At 39.6% G+C, this 26,177-nt stretch overlaps 2 protein-coding genes across 8 annotated transcripts; one reads left to right on the forward strand and one right to left on the reverse strand.

The window, feature by feature from the left end:
- Positions 1-638: 638 nt before the first annotated feature.
- On the reverse strand, positions 639-12,438 carry Alk (Anaplastic lymphoma kinase). Its single transcript, XM_068289846.1, is given in 10 exon segments — positions 639-3,038; positions 3,040-3,310; positions 3,373-3,580; positions 3,646-4,679; positions 4,751-4,928; positions 4,999-5,186; positions 5,249-5,744; positions 5,809-6,502; positions 6,569-7,842; positions 12,075-12,438. Coding segments are annotated over 9 exon segments (5,280 nt in total). The 5' UTR covers positions 7,436-7,842; positions 12,075-12,438; the 3' UTR covers positions 639-1,694.
- A 4,887-nt stretch (positions 12,439-17,325) lies between these two features.
- Positions 17,326-25,730, forward strand: gprs (speckle type BTB/POZ protein). Of its 7 annotated transcripts, XM_068289684.1 has the most exons (10): positions 17,326-17,418; positions 18,227-18,359; positions 19,056-19,235; positions 19,451-19,609; positions 19,931-19,969; positions 20,992-21,109; positions 21,170-21,501; positions 21,567-21,707; positions 21,901-21,951; positions 22,129-25,730. In XM_068289684.1, the coding sequence occupies exons 3-10, from the start codon at positions 19,065-19,067 to the stop codon at positions 25,033-25,035; spliced, it is 3,918 nt and encodes a 1,305-aa protein (XP_068145785.1). In that variant the 5' UTR covers positions 17,326-17,418; positions 18,227-18,359; positions 19,056-19,064; the 3' UTR covers positions 25,036-25,730. The 7 variants fall into 7 exon arrangements, with proteins under 7 accessions (XP_068145785.1, XP_068145783.1, XP_068145784.1 ...); XM_068289681.1 differs by having other exon boundaries at positions 17,348-17,360; positions 21,901-22,233; XM_068289680.1 differs by having other exon boundaries at positions 17,372-17,408; positions 21,901-22,233.
- The last annotated feature ends 447 nt before the right edge of the window (positions 25,731-26,177 follow it).

Consider the following 26,177-nt stretch of genomic DNA (forward strand, 5'->3'; position numbering starts at 1 on the left):
ATGCGCATATATGTAACTGTATACTTGTACATAAGCAAAACATTTACATATCGATATCGTAGTTTCCACTTTTTTTTTTTTTTTTTTTTTGGTTTTATTCTATTTTCAACGCACACTCAATATAAGTATACAGTTAAATATACACTATATAAATCAAATTTCTTCATATTTATATATAAAGGTACACATATAATTTATGTATATGCATATATCTATATATAGGGTTCTCTGTTGTTCTCTTTTTCCGATTAGGGTTATACATATGTATGTATGTCTGTGTGCTGTGTTTGTGGGTGTGAATGCATGTTGTGTATGTGTATTGCATAATTTGAATTTATCAATTTTTCATTTGTATATTCATTCATATATTTTTTTATATATTTATATGTATATATTTTTATAAAAATTATATAATTTAAAGCTTGTTTTGTTACGTTTCGAACTGAATGTAAAAAATGTTTTTTCACTTAGTTTTCTTTTCCATTTTCATTTGTTTTTACTTGTGTTCAATTAAACCAGCCAATACACACACAATATGCCCTAAATCTAAAAAAAAAAAAATAAATACCTAAACTATATCTTAAGAAAACTCAAGATAAATTGATTTAAAACTAATCGTTAAAACAAAACAAAAAATCTCATTAATCAAATGATATTTAATTTTTTATTTTTTAACCTCTTTTATGTCTTTAATGCTACGTTTTGTTTCGTTTTTTAAACATACAACTGAATTTTCATAAAAATCACCCTGTAAATTGAAGTTTTCTTTTTTTTTACTTTTTCTTTTTATATATAGATATATAATGTATATTTGGTTTTTGGTTTGTTGTTTTACATACTAAATTTTTCTGCTTAATTTTACAGTTAATATACGTAAACTGCTACGACGGAAGCTTCTGCTTTGTATTTACATGTACAAATTAATTTTATGAAATAAAAATAAAAAACCAACTTATAAATTGTTGACTTGTTATTAATTAAAATAAGTGACGATGCGCTGGCCCTTTGTTTTTTTGTGTTGTTTGCTTTTGGTTTTTGTTTGTTTTGTTTGTTTTATGAGTTTTAAAAAAATAATCGAATTTTCTTCTATTTGTTTGGTTTTGAGTATTTTGGTTTTTTTTTTTTGTTTGTTTTGTTTTTCGGTTAGGAATATTGTTTAGCATTTCAGTCAATAGCTTAAACCAAATAAAATTTGTAATTAAAATTTAAAATTATAATGAAAATCTACTAAAAAAATTATTTGTATGTTTTTGTTTTCTTCTTCGTTTTGTTTTGGTTTTTTTTTTTTTTTTAAATATATATGTTTTTGTATATACACAACCTCTCGACAAAAAAACAACTAAACTAATTTCAAACTAATTTTAATGTTATGTGTTTACTATATATATTTTGAAATATATATTCCTTTAAGCCATACAAATTTATTTATTACTTTACTCTTTTTTTTGTTAGCGTATTTTTTTATTTTTAATTACAAATACAAGTTCTTGTGAAGGTCTCACTTTTTTTTTTTTTTTTTTTTTTTTGGTTTTCACTTTGTTTTTTTTGTTTAAACAAACTGTGATTTGGCAATCCCATTAAAATGAATTTTGGCGAATGCAACAGCTTTGAGCTGTGACACCCTGTATGTGTATGTGTGTGTGTGTGTGTATGTAAGAGGGTTTGCCAATTTGAGCAAACATTTGAAAATGAGCCTAACAACTGATTTCGGAATGATTGTTGTTATCCTTATAACGATCGGCATAGCCTTGAATGGTGGCCACTGCAGCAATCTCTCCATTCCCTGTGCCATTGGCACTTGTTGCCCCAGCCGAACCATTCAGAATGGTGACATTGCCATTTGGCACGACCCCGTTCAGTTTGCCCTCTGACTCCAATTTGACCTGGACATTGGCATACGATTGCTTGGCACTGCCATTGGGTAGACTCTTGAGAGCCGACGGATCCAATGTTATTCCATCCAGCTGGGAGGCAAACGACAATGGTGGTTGTATGGTCGTTGGTGTCGGTTGCGGTGTATCCAGGCTGATTAGCTTGGCCTCATCACTATGCGTCGGTGAACGCAGAATGGGCGTGACGGAGGCATCTGGGACTCCACACTGATTGGTATTGCCAGCAGATGCCACCGAATTCAGCAAGGGCTGATCGCTCTTCGAGTTGGGCAATATGAAGGAAGTCTCCCAACAATCGCCATTCATGCCACTTGCTCCGCCTTCGACTAGCTGATCGGCTGCTAGCGCGGCAGCTAATGGCTTGGGGGCAGCTGGCGAAGTCACCGCAGGAGGTGTACATGATGCAGCATTCTGTTGTTGTCGCTGTGATGAGCCACCAGCGCCTCCAGGCATAGCCAATGGATTGTTGACATTATCCGTCAGCGGAACTAGATAGTCTGGCACTGCCAAGCAGAACTCCTCGCCATTCGGTGGCCGGATGACAGTGTCATCGCGCTCCGATGCCGTGGGACCCAATATATTTGGTAATGGAGCATTCATTATGCTTGGATCTTGAGTGCAGGCTGTTAAATGCTCCAATAAGCTAGTAAATGTGGGCCTATCCTCGGGTGTCGGATTCCAGCAATCGGCCATTATTTTGTATATGGCTACAGGACATTCGGTGGGCGATCCCAATCGACCGCCTCGCACAACCAACTCCATGACCTGTGTATTATGTTGACCCGGATACGGAGAGCGTCCTAAACTGAAGACTTCCCACAGTAGAATGCCAAAGGACCAGACATCTGTCTTGGATGTGAATATGCCATCAAGAAAGGCTTCTGGTGGCATCCATTTAATGGGCAACATAGCCTTGCCGCCCTTGCGATAATAGTCCGATCTATATATATCCCTTGACATTCCGAAATCAGCAATTTTGACGACTCGTCCTGGACCCTTGCTGCTCAGTAGACAATTTCGGGCTGCTATATCTCGATGAATGAATCGTTTACTCTCCATATACCGACAACCCTTGGCCACATCCAGAGCACAGAAGAGCAGGTCCTTCATTGTCAGCAGGGAAACACGTTCGGGGGTATTACGATTTTTCACGCAAAAACTTTTGCAAATCGCCGCCGGCCAAAAGTTCCAAGACTATATAGTAAGGTTGTCGATCAAAGCAAACGCCAATCAAATGAACCATATTCGGATGATTAAATTTGGCCATAATTGCTGCCTCCTTGAGAAAATCTTCCTCCTTCTCACGTTTGGGATCTTCACGAAGGGTTTTGACTGCGACAGGCATTTCCACAGCATCGCCATCGCGATGACGATATAGGGCCAAATAAACCTCACCAAAGGCTCCCTTGCCCAGGGCACTGAAAAGAGTTCAAATTGGTTACTCTATTGAGGTGATTATGGGGCAAAAGATTTGACTTACTTGACTAGTTGAAGACTTTCACGTGCCACCTGTGGCAAACTGTTGACATCTATATGACCATTAAGAATGCCATCGCATCCATAGTTTGGATTAAAGTTATTCAGATTCGAGTCGTCAATATTGTGGCGCAGACGGCTAAGCTGTAGGTCCTGTTCCACTAGCATTTTATGCCTTAGCTTAGCTTGCTTCTTGCGTTGATAGCGATTGTCTATATAAGGTAAAAACGAAAAAAATTAACTACTAAGTTTATTTCCATTTAATGTTTCTACTTACATAGCATAAAGACCAAAGCGGCTATGCAGATAAAGAGCACGGCTAGAGACATCAGTAGAATGGAAACCAAATATTGGAATGAAGATTTGCCAGCCTCTTCGTGGATCTCACAGGCAGTATTATTGTCTCGCTTGAGACTCCAACCATCCGGACATATACAACGCACTGCGGATCTAAATTCATCCAGGGCCACACAGCGATAGTCGCAACCGCAACCCTCGATTGCCGGAATGATAATGATGGCTCCTGGTCCACTGCTGGCTCCAGCATAGATGGAACTGGTGTCCCTTAGGCTACGGCTGCTGCTTATATATGAGCTGCCACCCTCGCCATTTGACTCATTCAGATAGACATCGCCGCCTTTGTAGCCGCCACCGCCTCCGCCTGTGTTACAACCACCCCCGCCGCCACCAAATCCTCCCTGACCATGTCTGTGAACGGAGGTGCCATTGTCGGCGAGTTCCACATAGCAGGAATGTCCACCTCTTCCACCCTGAAGCAAAGCTGCACCGAAAGTGGGACTCAAAGCTTGATCCTCTTTGGCACGCCAACCGCCTCCAGGTCCTGCAGTTTTCTTGTTCAGCGGTTCACCATTGATTTGACCGCTTTCAGGAGCTTGTTGAGCCTTCGATTTCTGACCATGCTGAAAGTCTTCATCGATATACTGGCCAATGCCTAAACCTCCACCACCACCGGCCACGAGTAGGGGAACGGCTTCATTCTTTGCCTGATTGAGTAGGAATACATATGAACCGCCACCTCCACCACCAGCTCCATTTTCGATGTATATTTTCTTGACCATGTCCTGTTTGGAACGAAAACTGTATTGTCCCAGGTCCACGTCGTGTTCGGCGCCACAACCAGCTTCTTTGTGGGTGCCCATGCTTTTGATGCAAGCATTCTCACCCTCCTGCCCCACGAGGAAATATAGTTCCTCATTCTTGTGTAACTCAAGGACGGATACAGCTACAGATCCGCGAGAGCTGCCTACGCCACCTGATCCCAGGCCACCACTCGCTCCCTTTACAATGACCCTAAAAATGGAGGAATGGGCAATGCGGTTAGACTGATAATTCTAAAAGGATCAAACAGAACTTAGACTTACGTATAGTGACCTTCATTTGGTACTTTCCACTTCTGCATTCCTTTGTAGGTACTCTGATCCTCGACCACATGAACTTCTTTTAAAACATGCGTCTTATTCTGCTCCCTATAGGCGGATTCACACTGAGCCTGTGTCGGTCCTATCATTCCACGTGTATCACAAGAGGTTAACTCAAGATCTGTATAAAACCGGAGGAAGATTAAGTTAAACCATCGTAAAGCCAAAATGTTGTTTATCTTCTGACTTACAGTTTGTATGCTCAAAATCTCGATGCGTAGGTCTCTTGAGATTATTTCTTACATCCCAATAATTATAGCCATTGAGATGTTCTTCCGGAATATTGAGGCCAAAACATTCTGGACTTAGAGAAAAGTCATCGACAGCCACATCTGAAAAGATCCTCATTCCCATGCGTGCCTCGAATTGCAGATAGTACCTAGAAAGACATTGTATTAGTCATGCAACTGACTAGGAGCTTCTGAATCTGTTTTCGCATACTTGGATGTTATGTTAGGCAGAACATATTCGGCTCTCAGCCAATCGCTTCCTTGGTTCTTAGTGCTCCACCAGAGAGTTGTGGTTATATTCTCCTTCTCCTTCATTTCGACCACTGAGAGATTAATGCTTCCCGGATTCTTGCCAAATTGATGGATATAGAAACGCACCACACATGAATTGCGATAGGGTGAATCTGGATTACCATGCACCGATGGCGGTGGATTGAATGTTTTGCTCAGCATAATTGCATTGCTAGCAAAACCGATGATCGAGCTCTTCTCCGTATTGTTAATGTGCTGATTCATATTGACAAGCATATAATAGCCACTGCCAGTATTGTTGCCTAAATGCTGTTGAGTGTGATCAGCATCGGGGCCAGTGTCATGGGTGGGTGAGCTTCCAGTATGTCGAGACCATGTCAATGTTGTCTTGCCCGAATCACGCCAGCCACACCAATCCTCCTCGAAGTCACAGCGACCACCGTAGGGGATTTTATCTAGACAAAAGACATGACAACTGATAAGCAATTGCACTTCAGTTTGGGTTCAGCGAAAACTTACCACATGACTGCAATTCATCTTCGGCATCGTCACAATCTCGTGTAATGTCACAGATCCGCGGCAGATGAATACAAACCGGCACCTTGTTCATCATACACTTGACCTGTGTGGCACTGCATTTTTCCGATTTTGTGCCCTCGGGGAAACAGCTAACCATGCGTAAATTATCCAAAGCCACATGTGCCTTCTGACCGGCCTTTAACTCTGGTACAATCTCAAAGACAATGCGAAAATCTCTGGAAATGCGACCCAAACGAAAGAATTTGCGTGTCCATTGCCGAAAATTGTCTCCTTGTATTTCCGTAGGCACCCAACTGCTCTCTTGTGTATGAAGTGGTTCGACTACAACTCGCGATAAACCATGACTCATGTCGCTTTGGTGCATATAGACCTCCAAGAAACACTTTTCCATCGTGGTACTAAACTGGGGAGAAGTCAAATTGAGTTGCTTAGTGCCTGGTTGAACGCGAGCATATAGAAAATGACCATTGGCATCATCAATGCTATCGGCAACGGGTCCAGGTAGAAGGCCGGTCATATTTTTCTTAGCTAACTCTGTGCCGGATATGACCTGAAAGCCATCGGGATAGTCTACCCAAGACCATGCGCACGGTGTCTCGAAATTGCACTTGACACCGAGCAGATCTTCGATTTCCGAGGACGGTGTGGACTCTGTGTGAGGTGCGTAGGTGTTCTAATCAAAAAGTAAAACAACCTTGTTAGATGGGAACAAGCTTTTAAGTCAAATTCTCCAACTTACCGGATTGGGTTCCGTATCCCTAATACGTTCTTTGATCTGTTGTATGGGATCCAATGGATCTGCATCGTGGTCGCCATCTAAATTACCGCGAGTTACTCCACCAGCTGGTTCATCGGCTTGATTTAAACTCTTCTTTAGCTTCCACAATTCACTTATGGAATTCTTTCTTGGATACGTGCGCATCGGTAGTTCATCTACCCCAGCGTAAAGTGGCGGAAACCGTGTGGAATATGGACTAGCACCGGAAGCGCCTCCACCAGTCATAGGGCCAGATGTCATGGCTGCTACGCCGCTTGGCTGTCGTAACTGTTCGCCATAGCGATCCGCCGATCCAATACCTTGGCCAAGACCATCGATGCGTCCAATTGATGAAGTCCCAGAGTACGAGGGATAGCCGGAACTACTGCCAGATATGCCACCACCTGGACCACCCACCGATGGTTTCATCAGCTCCTTGCGGAGCGATTCCATGCCACGTCTACCATTGCCACGTTCGGGTCGTGGCAAAGCGCCCGCTCCGACCTGTGAAAGATTCTGACGACGACGTGTATCCCGACGACTACCTGGCGGTGGACGCGATCCAAGAGCACCGCCGCCTCCCAAATTGGCGCCTGTTTCACCCTCATAGTCGTCGTAGATATGGACGGGTTGAGCCACTCCCGGTAGCGTAGGCAAGGGCAACGGTTGCTCATGGAGACGTCCATTGCGCAACTGTTTACCGCCACCCATGGGCAGGGGATAATTGTAGCTCTGATGCTGCGACATGGGCAGTGAGTTAAAGGTGTGATTCGAGAGCAACGGCCTCTGGCCCCAAACGGGCAACAGCCAGGCAACTAGCCCCAGTCCCAATAGCATTTGCTGTGACATCTTCCACCAGCTGTCTAGGGCTTATATCCAATATTCTCCTTCGATCTCAATTGCAAATTTCGTTGAGTGACTGAGAGTTCGAGAGTCGTATATGTATGTGTGAGCAAACACAAAAAAAAAAAGCAATTTTCAATAGCTGTTGATAATTTTTGTTCACTTGCCGCACGGTTATTTTGGTTTATTTGTTATCTTTAACTTTTCTCGATATTCGGCAATGCCTGGAACCGCTGAGCCGGCATACGATAAGCACATTTGAAGTTCTTTAGATGCAGGCAATACATTGTGAGTGCCTTTTCAATAATTAGAGACAATGGTTGTGGGCGTTTGTACGTGGTAGGCGGATGTCAACTGCTTTGTTACATAGAGAGTGGAGAGAGAGTTTGATCTATGACAATTTCCGCGATAATCTGTAAAATGACAAGAGATGGAATATATTAAAGTCATATGTACATGTATGTAGGTATATAATTAATAGATGTTGCCAATGACTTTTGACTTTTCAACAGAGAGAGAGAAAGTGTGTTCGTTGCCCACGTAATGGCATTTCAATCATGTAACTGCTATCGCCCACTCAGCCAAACACACACATACATACATACATGCACAGAAATATCCCTAAAAATGATAGGTGGCCCACATACGCACACACACACACAGCGATATGGGGACACACAGGTGCAGTAAAATGGTAATAAGGTGCATCAATATCCCCAATATAGTCTTTGCCTGCCCTAAGGACAACGAAATAGAACATTTTCAATTGAACACACACTCATACATACATGCCGTTGATGCCATGGGTAAGAAATCGATGAAATTTGTATGCCTGCAGCAGGCTGATTGCAGTTTTCATTTTGTATCTGTTGATGGCCTTGCAGCTACATAGATGGCCAAAATGTTCAAAAAAAGAAATGGGTTAATCATGTTTTCATCTAATTGTGGCTGCAAGGGCAACGTTTTTTCGCTTTAGGTAGATTGGATTGCATTGCATTTAGATTCAACATTGTGAACAGTCGTTTAGATACTTATTCAAAGAACTATTAGCAGTCTATTTCCAACCAATGACATTTTACAGTATATGTACATATAGCTGGTTAATTATGAATCTACTAGTCTTAAAGGAAAGAACAATTGACTATACAGACATTACATTGTAAGTATATTTAGCTTGATCAAGTACATAATGCCATTCTTTCTGTTTCGTATGGAAACAGGATGCATTGAATAGAAATTCCGTTTTTTTTTCGATTAAATAGGAAATAGATCATCGTATCTTACTGATACTGACGCAACGACAGCTAAAAGAACTAAAAATCTTATATCTCTTATTTGTTCTGATTTACATTGAGTATCTAATATAAAAGCATAGATGATTATTCGTCAAATGTTTAAAGTAAATGCATATTCCAAAAGTCTGGCAAGAAATCATACCATAATTTAAGAACTATATGGCTACAAAATTTGGTGTTTTCGAGATGATAAGTTTTGCAAAAACTCTCTCTCTCTTTTCGTCTGAACATGTGAGTCAGCATAAACCAGAACTTATTGACAGTCTCTTATTAATAGAAGCATCCAAAAATAAAATTGCAATATATATAAATATAAATAGATGATTTGGCATCCTCGGGTTTTTCAAGAAAAATGTATCTCCCAGCTTTCGAAATGAATATTTCACATTTCAACAAATCATTTACATGGGTAGCATCTAAAACTTAGTTAGCATACTTTTTGGAACTATGAAACACCAAAGTAATGTATTCATTCCATTCAGATACTGGCAGTATTTTTAAATTTCAGTTCTTGAAATTCCACATATTTTTTAATATTTTTCTTTAAAATTTGTTGTTTTTAAAATTTATTTTTGTAGAAATTTCCGACAGAAATGTCAATGTCATTCCATTAGCTTTAGATAATTCCAAAAGACTTTCAATATAGAAAATATTTTTCAATTTCCGAGAATTCAATTTGGTTTTTGGTTGGAATCCAAGCACAAACACACACAAGCACACACACACACACAGAGATACACCAAGTTACAACAGTTAGCTTTTCATCTAGGGCGTCGTACAATTTCACTTTTAACATTTCACTCACACAGTTACACGCACACACAGATACTGGAATATGGGTATATGTACAAATATTTGTATATGTGAGTCTGTGTATGCTTTTAGCCATTTATTTCGCCGAATAACAACTGCATTTATTTTATTTGATTTGCAATTTTCGTTAGCTTCATTTCGGCTTTTTCCATACTCTCTCTCTCTCTCTCTCTCTCTCTGTCTCTCTATCTCTTTTGTAAATGTGTGACTGTTCGTGTACCTGTTTGGATGTGTGTGTGTGTGTGTAGATACTAGAAAAAGTGATTTTCCATTATCCTCTTTTTTTTGGCTCTTGTTGTTTGGATTTCGTTTTTGTCTATTCGTATGTAGGGAGGGAATCTGAGAATCCGAAGAAATATTGCATGTTTTTTTTTCTTCTTTTTGGAAGATGGAAGCCAAAAAGTTGGGAAATTTTTGTTTGTTGGCCCGCAGCAGCGAATTTTTTCTTTCTCCATAGATGTTTACCTCTCTCTCTCTCTTTGTGTCTCTTTGTCCATGTGTGTGTGTGTGTGCTTGTAACTTCATAGTACTCTAAGTATGATATACAAAATGGCTGCCGCAGTTGTACAACAGCGAAAACAACAACAAAACGAAATTGTAAATACACACACACACACACACCAATGAACACACAAAAATACGCCTAGTAAAATAAAAGCGAAAAAAATCGAAAGCAACGAGTAAGGACAAAGTCCCGTAACGCTGTAACGAGTCCCGAACGGAAACACAATTGAAGCTAAAAGTTCAACGAGAAGTTGCCAAAGAGGAGTAAGATGCAATGTGATGATGATGATGATGATACTATTCGTAACCAAGTCTAGCTAACTAACTAAAATCCTGTGTATGAGAATGCTTGGGCGTGCATGTGTATGCAAATTCCGACATATTGGTCCATGGGAGGAAGATGGGTTCAAAATACGCACAAGTGACTGGGCCAGATGCCACTATACACTCTCTTGCCTTCTTGTCAAGTAGGCAGTAGATCATCAACACATGGCTTACAGAAGGAGTTGCCAATTGGGGGTAATAGTGCCAGGAAGCTCACATCTTGAAATGCAGCGTCAGTTTAGTTGAAGAGCGACACACTTAACCAAAATAGAAAAAGAAGTCCAGCGCTTGGGTAAGGAACGGCTCATTAGTCAAAGATAGTAAGTTCCTTAAGTTGAAGTCTAGGTTGAAGTGAAATCAATTGTCGAACGTTTCTTTAAATAGGCCCATAGGCGGATCTAGGGCTGTGAAATGCAAGAACTTTGCCCCTTAAAGTATGCAAATGTGCTGGCAAGAAAATCATCGTGCTCAACATATGTATAACGATTTGCTTTGAGGATTATTTTTGAGTCCCCAGGACATTGCGATTCTGATTCTGACTTCAAATAAAAGCTTGATAGGAAATATGTTAAAGAATGAAAAAGAAAAACCGTTGCTTGAAATATTTCTTTTAATGTGAAATAAATTTCTTTCTGTCACTGAAACAACAAATTGTTGATTGTAAGCAATAATTAAAAAACTTTACCAAGATGAAGTCGGAAAAAGCTAAACTACCCAAAAAACAAAAAAATATGCTTTTGGCTTATTAAAAAAAAAAAAATTGTATATAAAAGAAACTAAACACGGCAATTATTAGGTTTAGAACAATTCTGATAAATTTGTATGCAGTTTTGAAATGATTTAGTATGAAAAATAACATAATTATTTTGAATATTCATGTTTACAATAGAACATAAAGCCATATGCATTGATATGTTTGATTCTGATTATTATATTATGCGAAAATTTCGATTAATTTGATGCACACAGAAATGATAATGGAAATAAAACAAAGTTAATGACAAGCAACAAACACAGAGAAATGAGAGAGAGAGAGAGAGAGAGAGAGAGAGAGACAAAGAGACAGAGAGAGATAGACAAACAGGGGAGACATATGAAAAACAGTTGTATTCTGTATCTGTATTTTGCAGATACACACACAGCACACAGCAGCAGCAGCGGCAGCAACATCATCATCATCTACGACAACGACGACGAGTTGAAGCTGCGTCAAGCTCGCAAATATTGCGCTGTTCAGCTCTGCTGGCTGCGTTTTGCTGGTTTAAGGCTACCAAGGACTAGGACTGCCTGCCTGCCCATGTCCTGCCAGCCAAACGCAGCTTCAGTTGCGCAGGATACACACGCACACACACACGCGAACACAAATACATACATACATATGTATGTATGTATGTACATACACAGTATACCCAGTGAAAGCTATAGAACTTTTCGCTACTAATGGCGCAGACAAATTGTTTTGCGTATCTCACAGATACATAGAAATGAGCCACAAAAGATACTACACACAAAAACACACACACACACACTGTAATATATAGAAATTTTTCTGCAGCCTAACAAATATCCATATCACATCTTGATTTTTGCATTATGCCAAGAGAAAAACAAAATATCTTTCAAATATTCAAAACTCTTCCATCAAATGGAATTCAATTTTGTTTTTCATTATTGTTATTTTTAATTTTTTGCTTGTTTTTCCAATTTACCATAACGCGGACATTTTCTTTTTGAGCCAGAAATTTTCAAGTGCCGAGCAGAAAAGTATTGAAAATAATTTCAAATTTGATGTACTCTAATATACATATGTATATATATATTTAATTATAATTTTTCACTCTTTTTTTCACAAGATTTTTCGTTATTCCGTGTCTTTTTTCCGATTTTTTTTTCTGCGACGGCGGCGGCGGCGGCGGTGCTGGCTGCTGCTGCTAAATTGTTGTTGTACAATTTTCTTTTTGGGCTGTTTGTTGTTGTTGTTCTTGTTATTGTTATTGTGGTTGTTGTTACTGTGTAGTAGTAGTACTAAGGCCGCCTATCCGCATTTGATTTTGGATACTTGCGCGCACGACGCTCGGCAAACGAAGACTAAAAATGGGGAAATTTTTTTGGGCTATGTCGAGATGCCGATGCCCGGCCATCACAGCATCCCAAAAGGCAGATGCCTCGGTCTCGGACCACGACGGCGACGACGACGACGACGACATCGATGCCGACGAGGTTAAACGAATATCCTGCGCTGAAATCGAGCTGTGCTCAGGATACACAGATACAGATAACTCAACACAGGAATAGAAGAGAAGAAAAAAAAAAAGAAAAAAACGGTCCAAAAAGGAAAAACGCCAAAATGGAAAGGCGGGATAGAAAAAGAAATTTCCTTACTCGTTACTCGTTTGGTGGACAGTAACAACGGTTGCGGCAAAATCTGTTGCTGTTTTGGCTGTGATTTGATTGAAACCCCGTAAAGGGGGGTTGCGGCAAGGGGATGGGCCTTACTCTACTGGGGCGGATTTGTTACGGTGTTGGGAAATTAATGCAAACTGCTGGAAATTTAATTTAGCCATGGCAGCAGGCAGCCAGATGGAGCTTGTTGTTGGAGAATATGCCCGTGGGTGAAGCTTAGGTCGGTACCGGGCCGCTGTGCGTCAGTTTTTGCTCCTCTTCTGCATTACGTTTCCTTTTTCAATTTGCGCTGCAATGCGCACTCAAGTGCAAGTCTCAGTAAGTGGCCAAGGAAGAGATCTCGATGAGGAGGGTGGAACGGAAACGGAACGGAGGCCAGATAGTTATCCTATTCGCGTGCGTCTGTAATTTCATCTAATCAGTTGCACGGATGCGACACATAAATGCATTTATCATCCGAATGACGTGCAAATGGATAATATGTGGGAGATTACTTTACTGTTGTTGTTTTGTTCATCCTATTTTTTGTTCATTATCCTCTTGTTTTTATTATTATTATTTGGTTGTTGTTTTAGTTTACTATCGAGTGTCAGTGGCATCCTGTTGATTCTATTTAAAGCTTTTTGTTCCATCCTCCTCTCTAATTGGACGAAGCCAAAGCCAGTTTCCACGAACTGCAAGTGCCCGTAGATGATGCGAATGATGATGTTGATGAGTTCCAAGTATTCTGCACTGTTTGCTGATTATATGAATTTATTTCTTTTCAACTTTATTATGTACCTGCGGAAACTTTTTAATAACAAAAATCACTTGCCAAGTATTTCTAGCTTGTGGTCATAGTACGAAAATCCGTCTATTTACATCTTTTCGTAAAAACCATCAAAATTTTATAATAGCTTCATAATCATAAGAATATTGGGTTTTTGACAATTGGCATCTAAAGTTTTTTGCTCATATCAATAAATTCAAGAACTATAAAAGTTTTATATTTTGAGTAAAATTTGTAAAAATTTAGGAAGAAAAACTATTGAGAGAAGTGAAATTGTCAAAAAATTTCTAAATTTTTAGTTATGGGCTTTCAAGTTAAAGTTCCGCTCTATTCCGATCTATGTGTATTTTAATTCTGAATGTATTTATCAAGAGCAGATTTAGATTGTAGTCCTATTATTAGTTATTAGTGCCTTCTTGACCTGCAGTTTTAATGCAATCTACATATAATATCTATAAACAATCCATGTCGTAACTAGGTGTAGATTTTATATGTGAAATCTGTCAGTTTAGGAGAACAATTTATTTCTGATATCGAGGAAGGAGGAAATCAGAGAAATCATATTCACAGGATTCACTTTTCAACTTTGAAGTCAGCTACTATAATATTAAAGACGATATTGAGATAGATAAAACTAAATCGAATAAGGTAGGTAATATTTTCTTTTAGTATACGAATTTGTGTTCTTGTCTTCTCAGTATCCCAATGTTTTTATCACAATCTGTTTTACAGGAATTTCAAATAAAAGTCACATATTTTGTGTCAACTTGGGAACTAAAAAAATTCATCACGTTTTAACAATATATCCGATTTATTTATTTACAATAGTTTATCAAATTAAATCAGAATGAGCATATAAAGAAGAGATAATCCATTAGATGATCTCTAACAAGTAAAACTAATGTTTTGTTTTCTTTTTTTTTTGCACTCAAGCAGATATATATATATAGTATATATCCAAAAGACGACGACGACAACAAACGGAAACGAAACGAACACATTCAGCGACAACTTTTACAAATTCTATATAAAATCGTGCAGATATCTATACACCACATACATACATACATATGTATGTATGTATTTTTATATATAGTATGTGCTATATATGCTATATGGGGCGGACGATGCCGACAACAGCAACGACGACGTCAAAGACCGATCACAAGGAAACCTCAACAACAACATCCACTTTATTTTTAAAGGCATATTTTGCTTTTATATCTCGTTTCTCCCTCTCTGTCCCCCTCACAATATGTCTATAGATTTTGCTAGTTTTGTAGCAGCTGAAAATTGGCGCCCATAAACTGTTTAGAGATGTGCAAATTACACACAAAAAAAAAAAAAAAAAGGGAAAGAAAAAACTGTATACAAAATTGCACATAAAAATTTAGTTAGCAACTTACTAGTTGTTGCACTTCTTTCTTTGGGCTTCACTCGTTCATACTAAAGTCGAGAGTTTGTTATTTATAGAAGGGGCTAACTCCCCAACTCACTCACCACGGAGGCGGCTGACTGACTGACTGCCTGCCAGGCAGCATGTGGCACGTGCCCCAAGGCAACAGCGGATCTCTCGTATCTCTATGTCACTTTTAATTCAATTATAATCACTAAAAATCCGCGCACGTATAAAATCGTCTCGACTCGGCTAGTGTGTGTATATAGTCAGAGTTTAATTCTTTATTTGCGAGACCAACAACTGAGAGGCGCAAGTGTTCAACGACAACTGACTGTGGGACATTGCGAGAGCGGCATTTCGGATCGAGATGAACGATGTGGAAGAATCTTGCGTAGGCGGCAGAGGCGACCGCAATTGTCATATGTTTCAAGAGATTTTCTCACGGGCAACGCAGCAACAGCAACATCCTTGACTTTTGTTTGTTTATTTGTTTGCCTTTTCATTAGGCGTCGCGTCAAGTGGACCCAGTCGGCCGAAATGCAATTGACTTGTGTTTCGGAGCACAGCGGGAAGGCGGCGTCAATACGTCGTCACAGACTGGACTGCTCTACCTGCCGTTGAAATAGAAAATAGAAACCCCTGCAAACATACAGTTTCCAATTGCAGACGAAAATCCTCGTAAGTACATGATCAAACTGATGGCCACAAGGGATTTATGTGACGTCTGGATGTGCGCTGCGCCGAGTAATATATTTTTAGAATCGGACCAAAATTCACTTGCTCAGACGTTCGGTTTTGCCTTGGGGTAGCTGTGAAACTAATTAATAAGCAAAAACTGCAACAGGGGCAGGCATGACACTTAAAACGGAAGTTAAATCGTATGTGTATGTTTCTATGTTGTATGCAGAGATTGTACAAGGGATTATCACAGTGGAATCGGTTGTTTGAATCGAGAAACTATTATAAAAAACCAAGAAAGTTCTCAAGTCAGTGAGAAACCATTTTTGATAAATTATAAAATAATATTTAAAGATCTTAATTTTGCTTGAAGCAAATACGTTTTCATCGTCTTGGTTAATAACCTATCATAAATCGGATTCAGTTCGAAGCGACCCACTTATTTTGGACTAAGCAATGATGTCTATTTTATCATTTTAATTATTATTTCTTTGAGTATTTCTACTGATTTTGAAATCTAAATTCAAGAATTGATATTTAAAGATTAAATATTAAACATTTTTCTGAATTTTATTATGCTGAATTAAAGTAGGAAAGTCCAGTAAAATATATATAAAAACAGATAGTTATTAAATTTTGGCTTTTTGTTGTTTTTTTCTCTATGTGATTAGTAGGTAATCATTTGATTAAAAATATTAGATTACTAAATCATAATCGAAATGAATCATTTATGCATAGACAAGTTCTATCTTGATATATTTTTATGTATCCTAATGAAAGTAATTGAATTTTAATTCAAAGGCAAAAAAGAAACTCATCATTACTTGACAATTTAGTGAAAACGATTTGAAGTAGAAATAGTCATAGAAAAAATAAATATTCTGTCGATTATTATGGTACGCTGATATCCTTGATTGACATTATTTTATATTTGGATAAATTCAAATACTTCGAGGTGCAAATTTTCAGAAACTTTAACTGGACCAACTCTTATAGATAGATCTACATACATATATTATACCATATACAATTCAAATTTATAATATAGAGAAACTAGTTTGAAATAACTTTTTAACCAGTCAAATACTAATAATTCCCACTGTATGAGCAGTCTGCTTGTCGGATTGCCTGTGTGGTCTGTGGTCTGTGCTTCTGTCCTCGAGTTTTTTCCCTTTTCAAGTACTTGCCACCGAATAATGAAACTGTTTATTTATTTTTCATGCCTTGGTCAGACAGACTGCGGTCATAGACATCTGTGTGGGGTATTCGAAACGTAGTCGCCAAATACAAATTTCGCGCACACACCTTAGCTGAGGCGAGGCGCATGTCAAGTGAATCCAGCATGCGACTGAACTGTCAAAAAATTTGTTTAGCGGTTGGGCGTTTTTGTTTACGTTTACTTGATCGGCAACTGCGCAGTAAGGACATAAACAGAAGGTTCAAGCTGTACCCAGCATTGGATGCAAACAAGTGTCCCAGAATCCCTGAAGGCAACGTTGTTGAGCTTGTCCTCGCGACAAACTGTTGCCTTGCCTATGCGAATCATCATTATCGCCAACACGACAGCAGCGACGACGACGACGACGACTGCTAGGAGAAACACCATGGCCAAGGATATATCGATTCGTCGTAGTCATGCGCAGATAAACTTTTGACCAACATGACATATCGATGGAAACTCCTTTTGATGTAGACACAATAATTATAACGAGCAGAACAGAACGCTCCTGTGCCTCGTGCGAAACGGTTCATTTCACATCCCAAAAAAGCATTACTTCGCCACAGATTTAGAGAGTGTGTGTGTGTATGTGTGACTGAGTGAATGTATATGTATATATATAGAGAAAATCAAAGAAAAACCTAAATCAAAAATCCAAGTGGTGCAATCTTTTGATTGAAATTAAAGAGGAATAACATTAATTTAGCTACATCTGTCTGAGTGTTTGCCTGTATCTGTCTGTGAGAGAGAAAGAGAGAGAGAGAGAGAGCGAGTGTTTTAAAGTTTCACCTCGTGTGTGTTGCTTTTTTTGGTTGCTTTTTAGCTTGCTTCATGTATACATCACAAATACATATAAACACAAAAATACACTAAATACAAGGGACACACACACATACACACACAAAAATAAGCACGCCTTTGTGAAAAGTGAAAGTGACGCCCCAAAATCGAAAGGACCTAAAAATTGCTGTTGCTGCTGCTCCTGCCACACTACTTCGCTGCTGCCGTAGATCTGGAAGGGCAACGTTTTTGAATTATATCACAAATTGCGATACGCTTAGGCAAAGTAATTCTTCTTTAATCAACTACCAAATCTCCAAGTTTTTAATTGTCTAAAATTCCCTTTCTCTCTCCCCACCCCCCAAAATAAGTAATCCATGCGTAGCGCACATACAACCATTTTTTCACTTGTATTAAAGAAAAAAACACTTATACACAGCACACATTTTTTTTTGTTTTGCCAAATTCCTCGCCCTTTTTTAAACTCATTTTTAGCATGCTGTAATATTCATATTTATAAACATTTTTTTAACGTAGACCTAAATTATGCAAGTTTTATTCGAATTTGTTTAATACTTTTAAATTTTTTACCTTTCGCCTTGTGAATATTCAGTCGAAATTTTAAGAGACAACAAAATGATTTAAGTTTAAGTTAAACAACGGATATGGATATCCGTTACAAAAATTTATATATATAACATTTATAACGAAAAAGGGGGCCGCAAATTTAATTCACATTGGATCAGGTAAGTAGAATAGGATATATTTTAATATATACATTCTTAATCTATATTTTGTTTGGCACAACGAGGTAAAAACTTAAACTCTTTTTCCCCTATTCAATTTTTGTATGGCATGTCAACCCGTTTTTTCCTCGAGACCCTGAAAGTATGCAACAATTTTCCCATGCAGCTTCTGTGCATAAAAGCAAGGCCAGGCTTAAACACACAAAAACACACACACAGAGAGACACCCACACATACATTCGATTACCTGACTGTACATACGTTTGGACCAACCTTATTGTTGTTATTGTCGTCGTTGTCGTAGACCTTGTCTGGTGGCTCCTTTCCGTTTTGTTTTCCTTCTTGTAACCCCCCTTTTCACCTTCTTCCATTTCTTTGATTCCCAAATCGTAATTTATTTGCCAAGGACATTCAGCCAGACAATTCACATTACTGTGAGAGAACGAAAAGAGAATGAGGATGAGAGGGCGCAGACTCGAGTCTCAATTGTCTTGTTTGTGGGTGTGTGGGTTCAGGGATTTCGTTTTGAATTACAATTTAATTACTGAAGCTGGCATTAAGAGATCAATTCGTGGGGAATTTCATTTCAAGTTTATATTTATAGCAAATATTTTCCTCCCTCTCTGTTGTTCAATTAAGTCAGTGAGTAATGCCAGTAATTTGATTTCATTTCGGTTTTTTTCATCCCTTTTACAGTAAACCCAAATGCCAGAAGCATTGATATTACCCGGCATGGCTGACGCAGAGCCGGATCTATCGACTTTTGAGAATAAGACAGGATTGGCTGAGGATATGAAATTCCTGGCATCCATGCCCGAGCTATGTGATGTAACCTTCCTAGTTGGTGACACTCGTGAGCCAGTTTGTGCCGTTAAGGTAAGTAGAGAAGAACGAGATGATGTTTGCTTGCTGCACTGGACATCCCATCGATGTTTCGAATCAGGTCACTGCGTACGCAAAACAAGCATCCGTCTTTCTCTCTACAGTGGCTTCCTCTCTCTCTCTCTCTTACTTTCATAACACACATTATAACAATCCCTGTACTCAACCGGAAACCCTTGTTCCCTTTTATTCTGTTTTCATGTCAACAGGCTGTGCTTGCTTCCCGTTCTCGGGTGTTCGCCAAAATGCTATATGCAGCACCATCGCCCCAACGTAAAAGGGAGACCTCAACCAAAGAGAATAAGTTGCGTCTATTCCTTAAGCGTTCATCGGAGCCCTTATTGAATCTCCAGAATGCGGCACAACAGGTTCGTATTCATTCATAATCGATTACCCTAGAGGGGTGTGTGTCTGCGTGTGTGTGTGTGTGCATATGGATTTTGCATTTTGCTGTGGTATAAGTGAAAGTGTGTGTGATTTTGGGTATATCTGGGTTTTTCCTTTTGGTTTCCCTACACTTATTTACATGGTAATCTAACAAAATTGTAAATAAGTAAGAAATATTGCAATATCGCATTTTTTATTAATATCAATGTTTTTCGTGCATTTTCCCCGCCCTCCATGTTGTAATCTCCCCTCTGTATATCCTCATCATCCAAAAAATATGATAATCCCATTCATAATGATAGAGAACCGGTTTCTCCCAACAATTAGCTCCGATACCTGAGGTAAAAAAAACCTAAGTGATCAATTGATGTCAGTGTGTATGTGTCTCTGTCTGCTTGTATTGTGTGTGTGTGTGTCTGTATCGTAATTGAAATTAATTTCAAAATTTATGTAAATGTAAAAATATGCTAATTGTAAATGTCTTTTAAATGTACAAGAACTAAAAGATTGCTTTGTAAATATAAATATGTAAATATAATATAGAACTTAGGAATAGTAGTGAACGTAAAATTGTCTCTCTCTCTTGGAAATTAAGAAATTAAAAATAAGAACTAAAATCAAGAATTCTTCAAGTTTGTATGAACTTTCTGTATATAGATTTTCTTACCAATAAGATTTGATAGATATTTATATTCTTACAATAAACCAGAATATGTTTTGGGCTTCGACCCATTAGTATTAGGAAAGATATCTAATTTGAATATTTATCATCAACTTCAGTATTGTTAAATCTAAAATTTATTTTGAAATCTAAAAACAGTAACAGAATGTTACCATGATAATGGAAAACTAAGATAAAGAATTCAAAAGATACGATTTAGTTAGAAATAGAGGATTGATTTCTATAGTTTCTTACATGGATTAAATGTTAAAATGTTTAGCCACCATTTTTGGTACATTTTATAGGTTAACTTCAAATGCTTGTACATATTTGTTTACATTCTCAATAAAATAATGATAGGAAAGGATAATTTAATATAAAATATATTCTTCCATAAATTAGTTTGGAGGTATATTTTCTTCTATGCATTAAACTGTTCTGTGTGTTAAAAAGAAATGCTTGTCTAACCAAAATATTCAATGGCATGTTAAGGCTATATTACTTTCTTTCGATCCCCTATATTAGTTTTATCTATGGTATAACCTGTAACATTTCTCTCCCTCTCTATCTCTGTCGATCCCCATCTATTTTTTTCCTATGCACTTGATGTTAGCTTTAGAGTTGTCCCTTTGCACAATAATCTGGTCATGTGGAAAATGTGTTTGCGCTCTCTATACTAATTGCATTACGTTAACAATTTAGCCCAACAGTCAGCAGCATCAAACCTTGATTATAGAGGAGTTTGAACCCGATGTCTTCCGTCAGCTTATTGAGTATATTCATACGGGTTGTGTGACACTTCAGCCTAGGACACTTCTAGGTAAGTTGAAGAAGGCAAAACGGAGCTTAATTATATTAAGTAACCATTTTCCTTTTGTAGGGGTGATGAACGCTGCCGATTATTATGGCTTGGAGGAACTTCGTCGTGCGTGTGCTGGATTCATTCAGTGTTGCATCAATGTAGATACCGTGTGCGCTTTGCTGGCTTCAGCAGAGCGTTATATTCAGTACAAGTGCACCAAAACCTTGGTGCAAAAGGTTTTGGAGTTTGTCGACGAGCATGGCACTGAGGTATTGAATTTGGGCAGTTTCACTCTGCTGCCCCAGCATGTGGTACGTTTGATTTTGGCAAGGGAGGAGCTACGGGCCGATGAGTTTACCAAATTTCAGGCGGCTCTTATGTGGAGCAAGAAGTACTATGATAATAACCCAGTAAGGCTTACATTTTGTCCGAACTATATATTTATATTAATTTGTTGTTTTTTAATTTTGAATAGAATATTGACATCAAGGAGATATTGGGCACATTTCTGGAGTACATTCAATTCCATAAGATACCAGCTAATGTGCTGATGCGTGAGATTCATCCGCTTAATTTGGTTCCCTATGCTATTATTATGAATGCTTTGGCCTACCAGGTGGGTTGTTGTGTGCTTAAATGTTTATTTGCTGTTGCTGCTTTGGTGTTTAACTCAGTATCATTCATGCCGCCATCCTCTATCTATCTGTCTGTCCATCTGTCCATGTCCATTGTCGCCTGTCGATCATCCAACCATCGCCTGTGTTCGCCATCCTGTTGTCCCCCTTTATGTCTGATTCTACAATTTGCAGGCAGACCCAGAAAGCATCGACCCCGGAAAGCTGTCTCCCAACTCTAGCCGAGTGAGGCGCGCCCGCCAGAATCAGGGCCGCTCGATGTCCGTGCAGAGCTCGCTCGATCCTTATGGCTCCAATACTACACTAAGCTCCAGCGGTAGCAGTGACCCAACGACTGGGCCACATCACAGCAACTAACATAAGTTGAACGGCCCCTCCTCCTCCTCCTCCTCCCAACACCAGCATCGTCATCGCCATCATCATCAGTCGCTGCCCAAGATCCGCAAGGCCAAGTCTCAGTCCTTCCGCACTCGTCGCAGTCCTTCTGAACGCCGAAGTCCCAATGCGGCAGCAGCTCCTACACTTACACTAAATACCGGCAGTGCCGGAGTCAACGGCGAAAAGAAGCGAAGTCCACTGACACCCAAGAGTCCGGTGTTGCCGCAACCAGAATCCAAAAGCCCGGGCAGTAGTTCACAGAAAACACCCACAAATACTCTCTCACGACAGGGTACACTGCGGGCCTCGAGCCGGCGTAAGAATAGTGGCCAGTTATCAATTTCACTGAGTGCCCAGGGTGGTCGACGTAGTCCGGTGGGTGATCGCAGTCCCCAAGGAAGACGTAGTCCCCTATTTCCCGGCAGCAGTGGTCTAAGATCTCCCAATGACCAGCCTAGCCCAACGTTACGAAGTCCCACTGGCGAGACAGTGCAGCGGAGAAGTCCAACATTTAGTATACACACACAAGAAAGACGTTCTCCCCTCGGTGCGGCACCCTCTGATTTTAGCTGTCAGACGGGAGTGTCTCGAAGAAGTCCAACCTCCACGGTGCATGTACAGGATATGGCCACCGAACCTGATGAAGCATGCTTTGTTGGTCTTAAGCGACCTTCGATTAGCCTCTTTACGCCCATATACTTTGCCAGCGAAAAGCGTTCACCCATGGGCATGGGACCCATTCCACCCATTACTGTATCCAATCCTGCCGAGACATACAAGAGTGCAGAACGCGAACGTGAAGCAGCCGAGGCAGCTGCCCGAGAAAAAGAGAAAGAGGCTGCTCAGCCCCAACCGGAGAAAAAAAGTGTCATGCGAGAGATTCTGGCTTTTGTACGTAAACCCTCAAAACATATAACGACGCGTACGAATCGGTTTGCCAATGCATTCACTCGGGCAGAGTCTGGATCATCTGGTGGACCTTTAATTAGGCAAAGTACCTTTTCGGCTAGTCCCGCTGCTTCTTCTACGGCAGCCAAGAGTGCGGTGCAAAAACAAATGTCTGAAGTTGGATTCGAGCCAAAGATGTCATTAAAGTTTGCCCACTACACCAAGATGTCACTAAAGTTACGACGATCGGCGCGTCGCGAGGAGGAGGAGAAGCAGAAGCAACAACAACAGCAGCAACAGCAACAACAACAGCAACCAGTCACTTCAGCCTCCGGTTCGAAACGGCCCAGTGCGGACTCCAATGCAGGAACTCTTGACCAGGTAGGTGAAGGGACAGCCGAGGAATTGCCATTCGAATTGGCAAACGTACACTTTGAAAAGGTAGGTGAGTCGTATATCAAGCATGAAAGACTCAGAGAATTAGTTGAGCCTGAACCTGAAGTCGAAACCGAGCAGCCAGATACAGCCATGGCCCAATTCGTCGAAGAGGTGACCAACTCCCTTAAGGTGGTGGCCGTCAACGGTGGCTTGGAGGCAGGAGCAAATGGAACTGCAATCCATCACTTTACACGCCGCTCAGAGAGCCGTGAGCCCATAGAACCCAGAATCAGCGAGGAGCGCGAATCGGACTCAAATGATCTCATAATACCCGAGGATCTGCGCCTTGAACTTGTAGAGATTTTGAAAGCCTATGCCCCAGAACCAGTTTATGTTAATTTGCAGGCACTGCGGCGCGAAACCGAGGAAGCGGAAGCTGCCGCCAAGGCAGTGGCCGATGCAGCAGCTGCTGTAGTCGCTGCTCCTCCCGAAAAACAGCCGCTGCAGTGTCCTACTATTGAGTTTGAGCCGCCATCGCGTCGTTCGTCTTTTGATCCGCCGAGATCTCCATTCTTAGATCAGTTGCGTAGTCCTGGGGTGGATACTGAGACGGACCTGATTAACCTACAGCGTCTAGACTCGGGTGGTGATAGCTTCGAGATGGTCGAAGGTGATCGCAAATCAAGTCGCGCTGAATCTAGCTTCGACTGTCCTTACTCGTCGCGTGATACCAGCTTTGATGTGTCCATATCGCGCTATCAGTCCACTAGCTATGAGGATCAGACATCCAGTTTCGAGATTGTCGACACTGATGAACGTCGGCGACACATTGACTTGCGTAAAAGCTCCATTGAGCTTGTCGATGCGGAAACCTTTCAGCGCTCCGGCTCTTCTTGTGGTCGTAAATCCTCACTGGAAACGCACTTTGACTACACGCCGTCAGAGACAAGTGGCATAACGCCGGTGCGATCGCCAAATTTTCCCATGACGAAGAAGCAGAAGACCGAAACCTTCCGCCAGTTGCATATCTCACCCTTCAGTGCCTTTTCGCGGGCACGTAGTCCGCTCTCACAGCAGACTTCCTCGAACTATAGCTCCCGTGACAGTCGAGATGATTCGAGCTCATCTTATCCATATCCGCACGGCCATGAGCCTCAACGTAGTCCGTATGCTGATCCGAGTAAAAAGCATTTTCCCTTAACCATCAAGCAGCAAGAGGAGGAGGTAAAAACATTTCTTTGCACAGATCAACGTTGTGCCTCCATTTTTGAACCACGTCCCAGTTCAGTGTTGACCCAACAACTCTCTACGGGCTCCATGTCAACGCCCTCAGGCTATACGAACGGTACACCTCGTGTCCCTAGTGCTGTAGGAGGAGCTGCTCCTACACCTATGGTCTGTATGCCTAGCGGTATTCCGCCCCTAATCCATGGAACCCTGGGGTCATGTGGCTTCTCCAGTGGCAGTGAATTTGAGCCGCCTTCCCCAAGGCGTGCGGCCAGTGCCTCCCCCAAGCATACGTTCACCTTTCGTATTGTTATGAAGAAGGTCGATAGCTCACCGGAGGCCCTGTGTCCGGAACGACATCGTTCTCGCATTATCGATCGCTATCGACGACGTGATAGTCGCCGTAAACGTATCCATGATGCTGGCAAAAGTTTCTAAGCAAAAACCCAAAAAACCAAATATTGAATCACAAACCTTTTTCTACAGCAATCATTTCTAGATATCATTTTGACAATCTAAGTGTTTCTACAAATACCGATAATACAGATAGCAATAAGATGCTGAAATAAAAGTACTCAAGGCGTTTATAGATCAAACTTTATAAAATGGTTCTGGTTTTTAGGCCGTTTCAAAACTCTATCAAACGTTAAGTAAATTCGGCTAACCCGAAGTTTCTTATCCAATATATACATAAAGACAAAGATGAAAAAAAAAGACGACGATTTACATTTGCTTGGAGGATATACATATAGCTCTTAATTCGTCCGTTTCAAGAAAAAGTTACGCCTATTTAGATAATCCAACAAAAAAAATATATATATAAAAATCTTTGACAAACTTTTTCCAAACTGGTACAAAATAAGAAATACTAAAAGAAAAAACAAAATCATATTCTAAACGATCTACAAATGTATGTGAAACAATAATTCCTCCCACGATTTACCTGATCAAACATTTATATTTACATATATATGAAATGTACTTACATAAAAGTTGAAAACTTCAATGTTGTAATGTTTTGTGGTATTATTAATATTATTATTATACATATTAAATTATTATATCTAAATCATAATAAACTACCAACAAAAAGAGTAAAAATATGAATTAAAAAATAAACAAGGCGTGCATTTTTTACGTGGTTCCTGTTATACTATATATATATATATATATTATATATACTAAAATGTATTACAAATTTTTGCAAAAATGAAATAATTATTATAAAAACTTAAGCATTAAATATTGAATGAATTCTAAATGTAATAAATTGAAAGAAAACAAGATTTTCGCTTATGTCTAATTCCTAAGACCAGAAATCAGAGCTAAATTATAATTATGTGTAAAGCCATAAATATTTAAAAATTACATAAAGCTGGATTTGGGGCCGTATTTAAATTTAAAAAGAAACTAAAAAAGAAAACTGAAACTAAAATTAAAATTAAAAGAAAGAAAACTCTTTAAAATTAAAAAGAAAAAGAGAAAAAAAACTTTTGTGCCGAAATGAAGTTTAGAAATCATGAAATTAATGTTTAATATTTGACTACATACATATGTATGTATTTAGCAATGTTTTTTGG

Source organism: Drosophila tropicalis, unplaced genomic scaffold (assembly GCF_018151085.1).
Source record: "Drosophila tropicalis isolate 14030-0801.00 unplaced genomic scaffold, ASM1815108v1 contig_593, whole genome shotgun sequence".
Lineage (NCBI taxonomy): Eukaryota > Metazoa > Arthropoda > Insecta > Diptera > Drosophilidae > Drosophila > Drosophila tropicalis.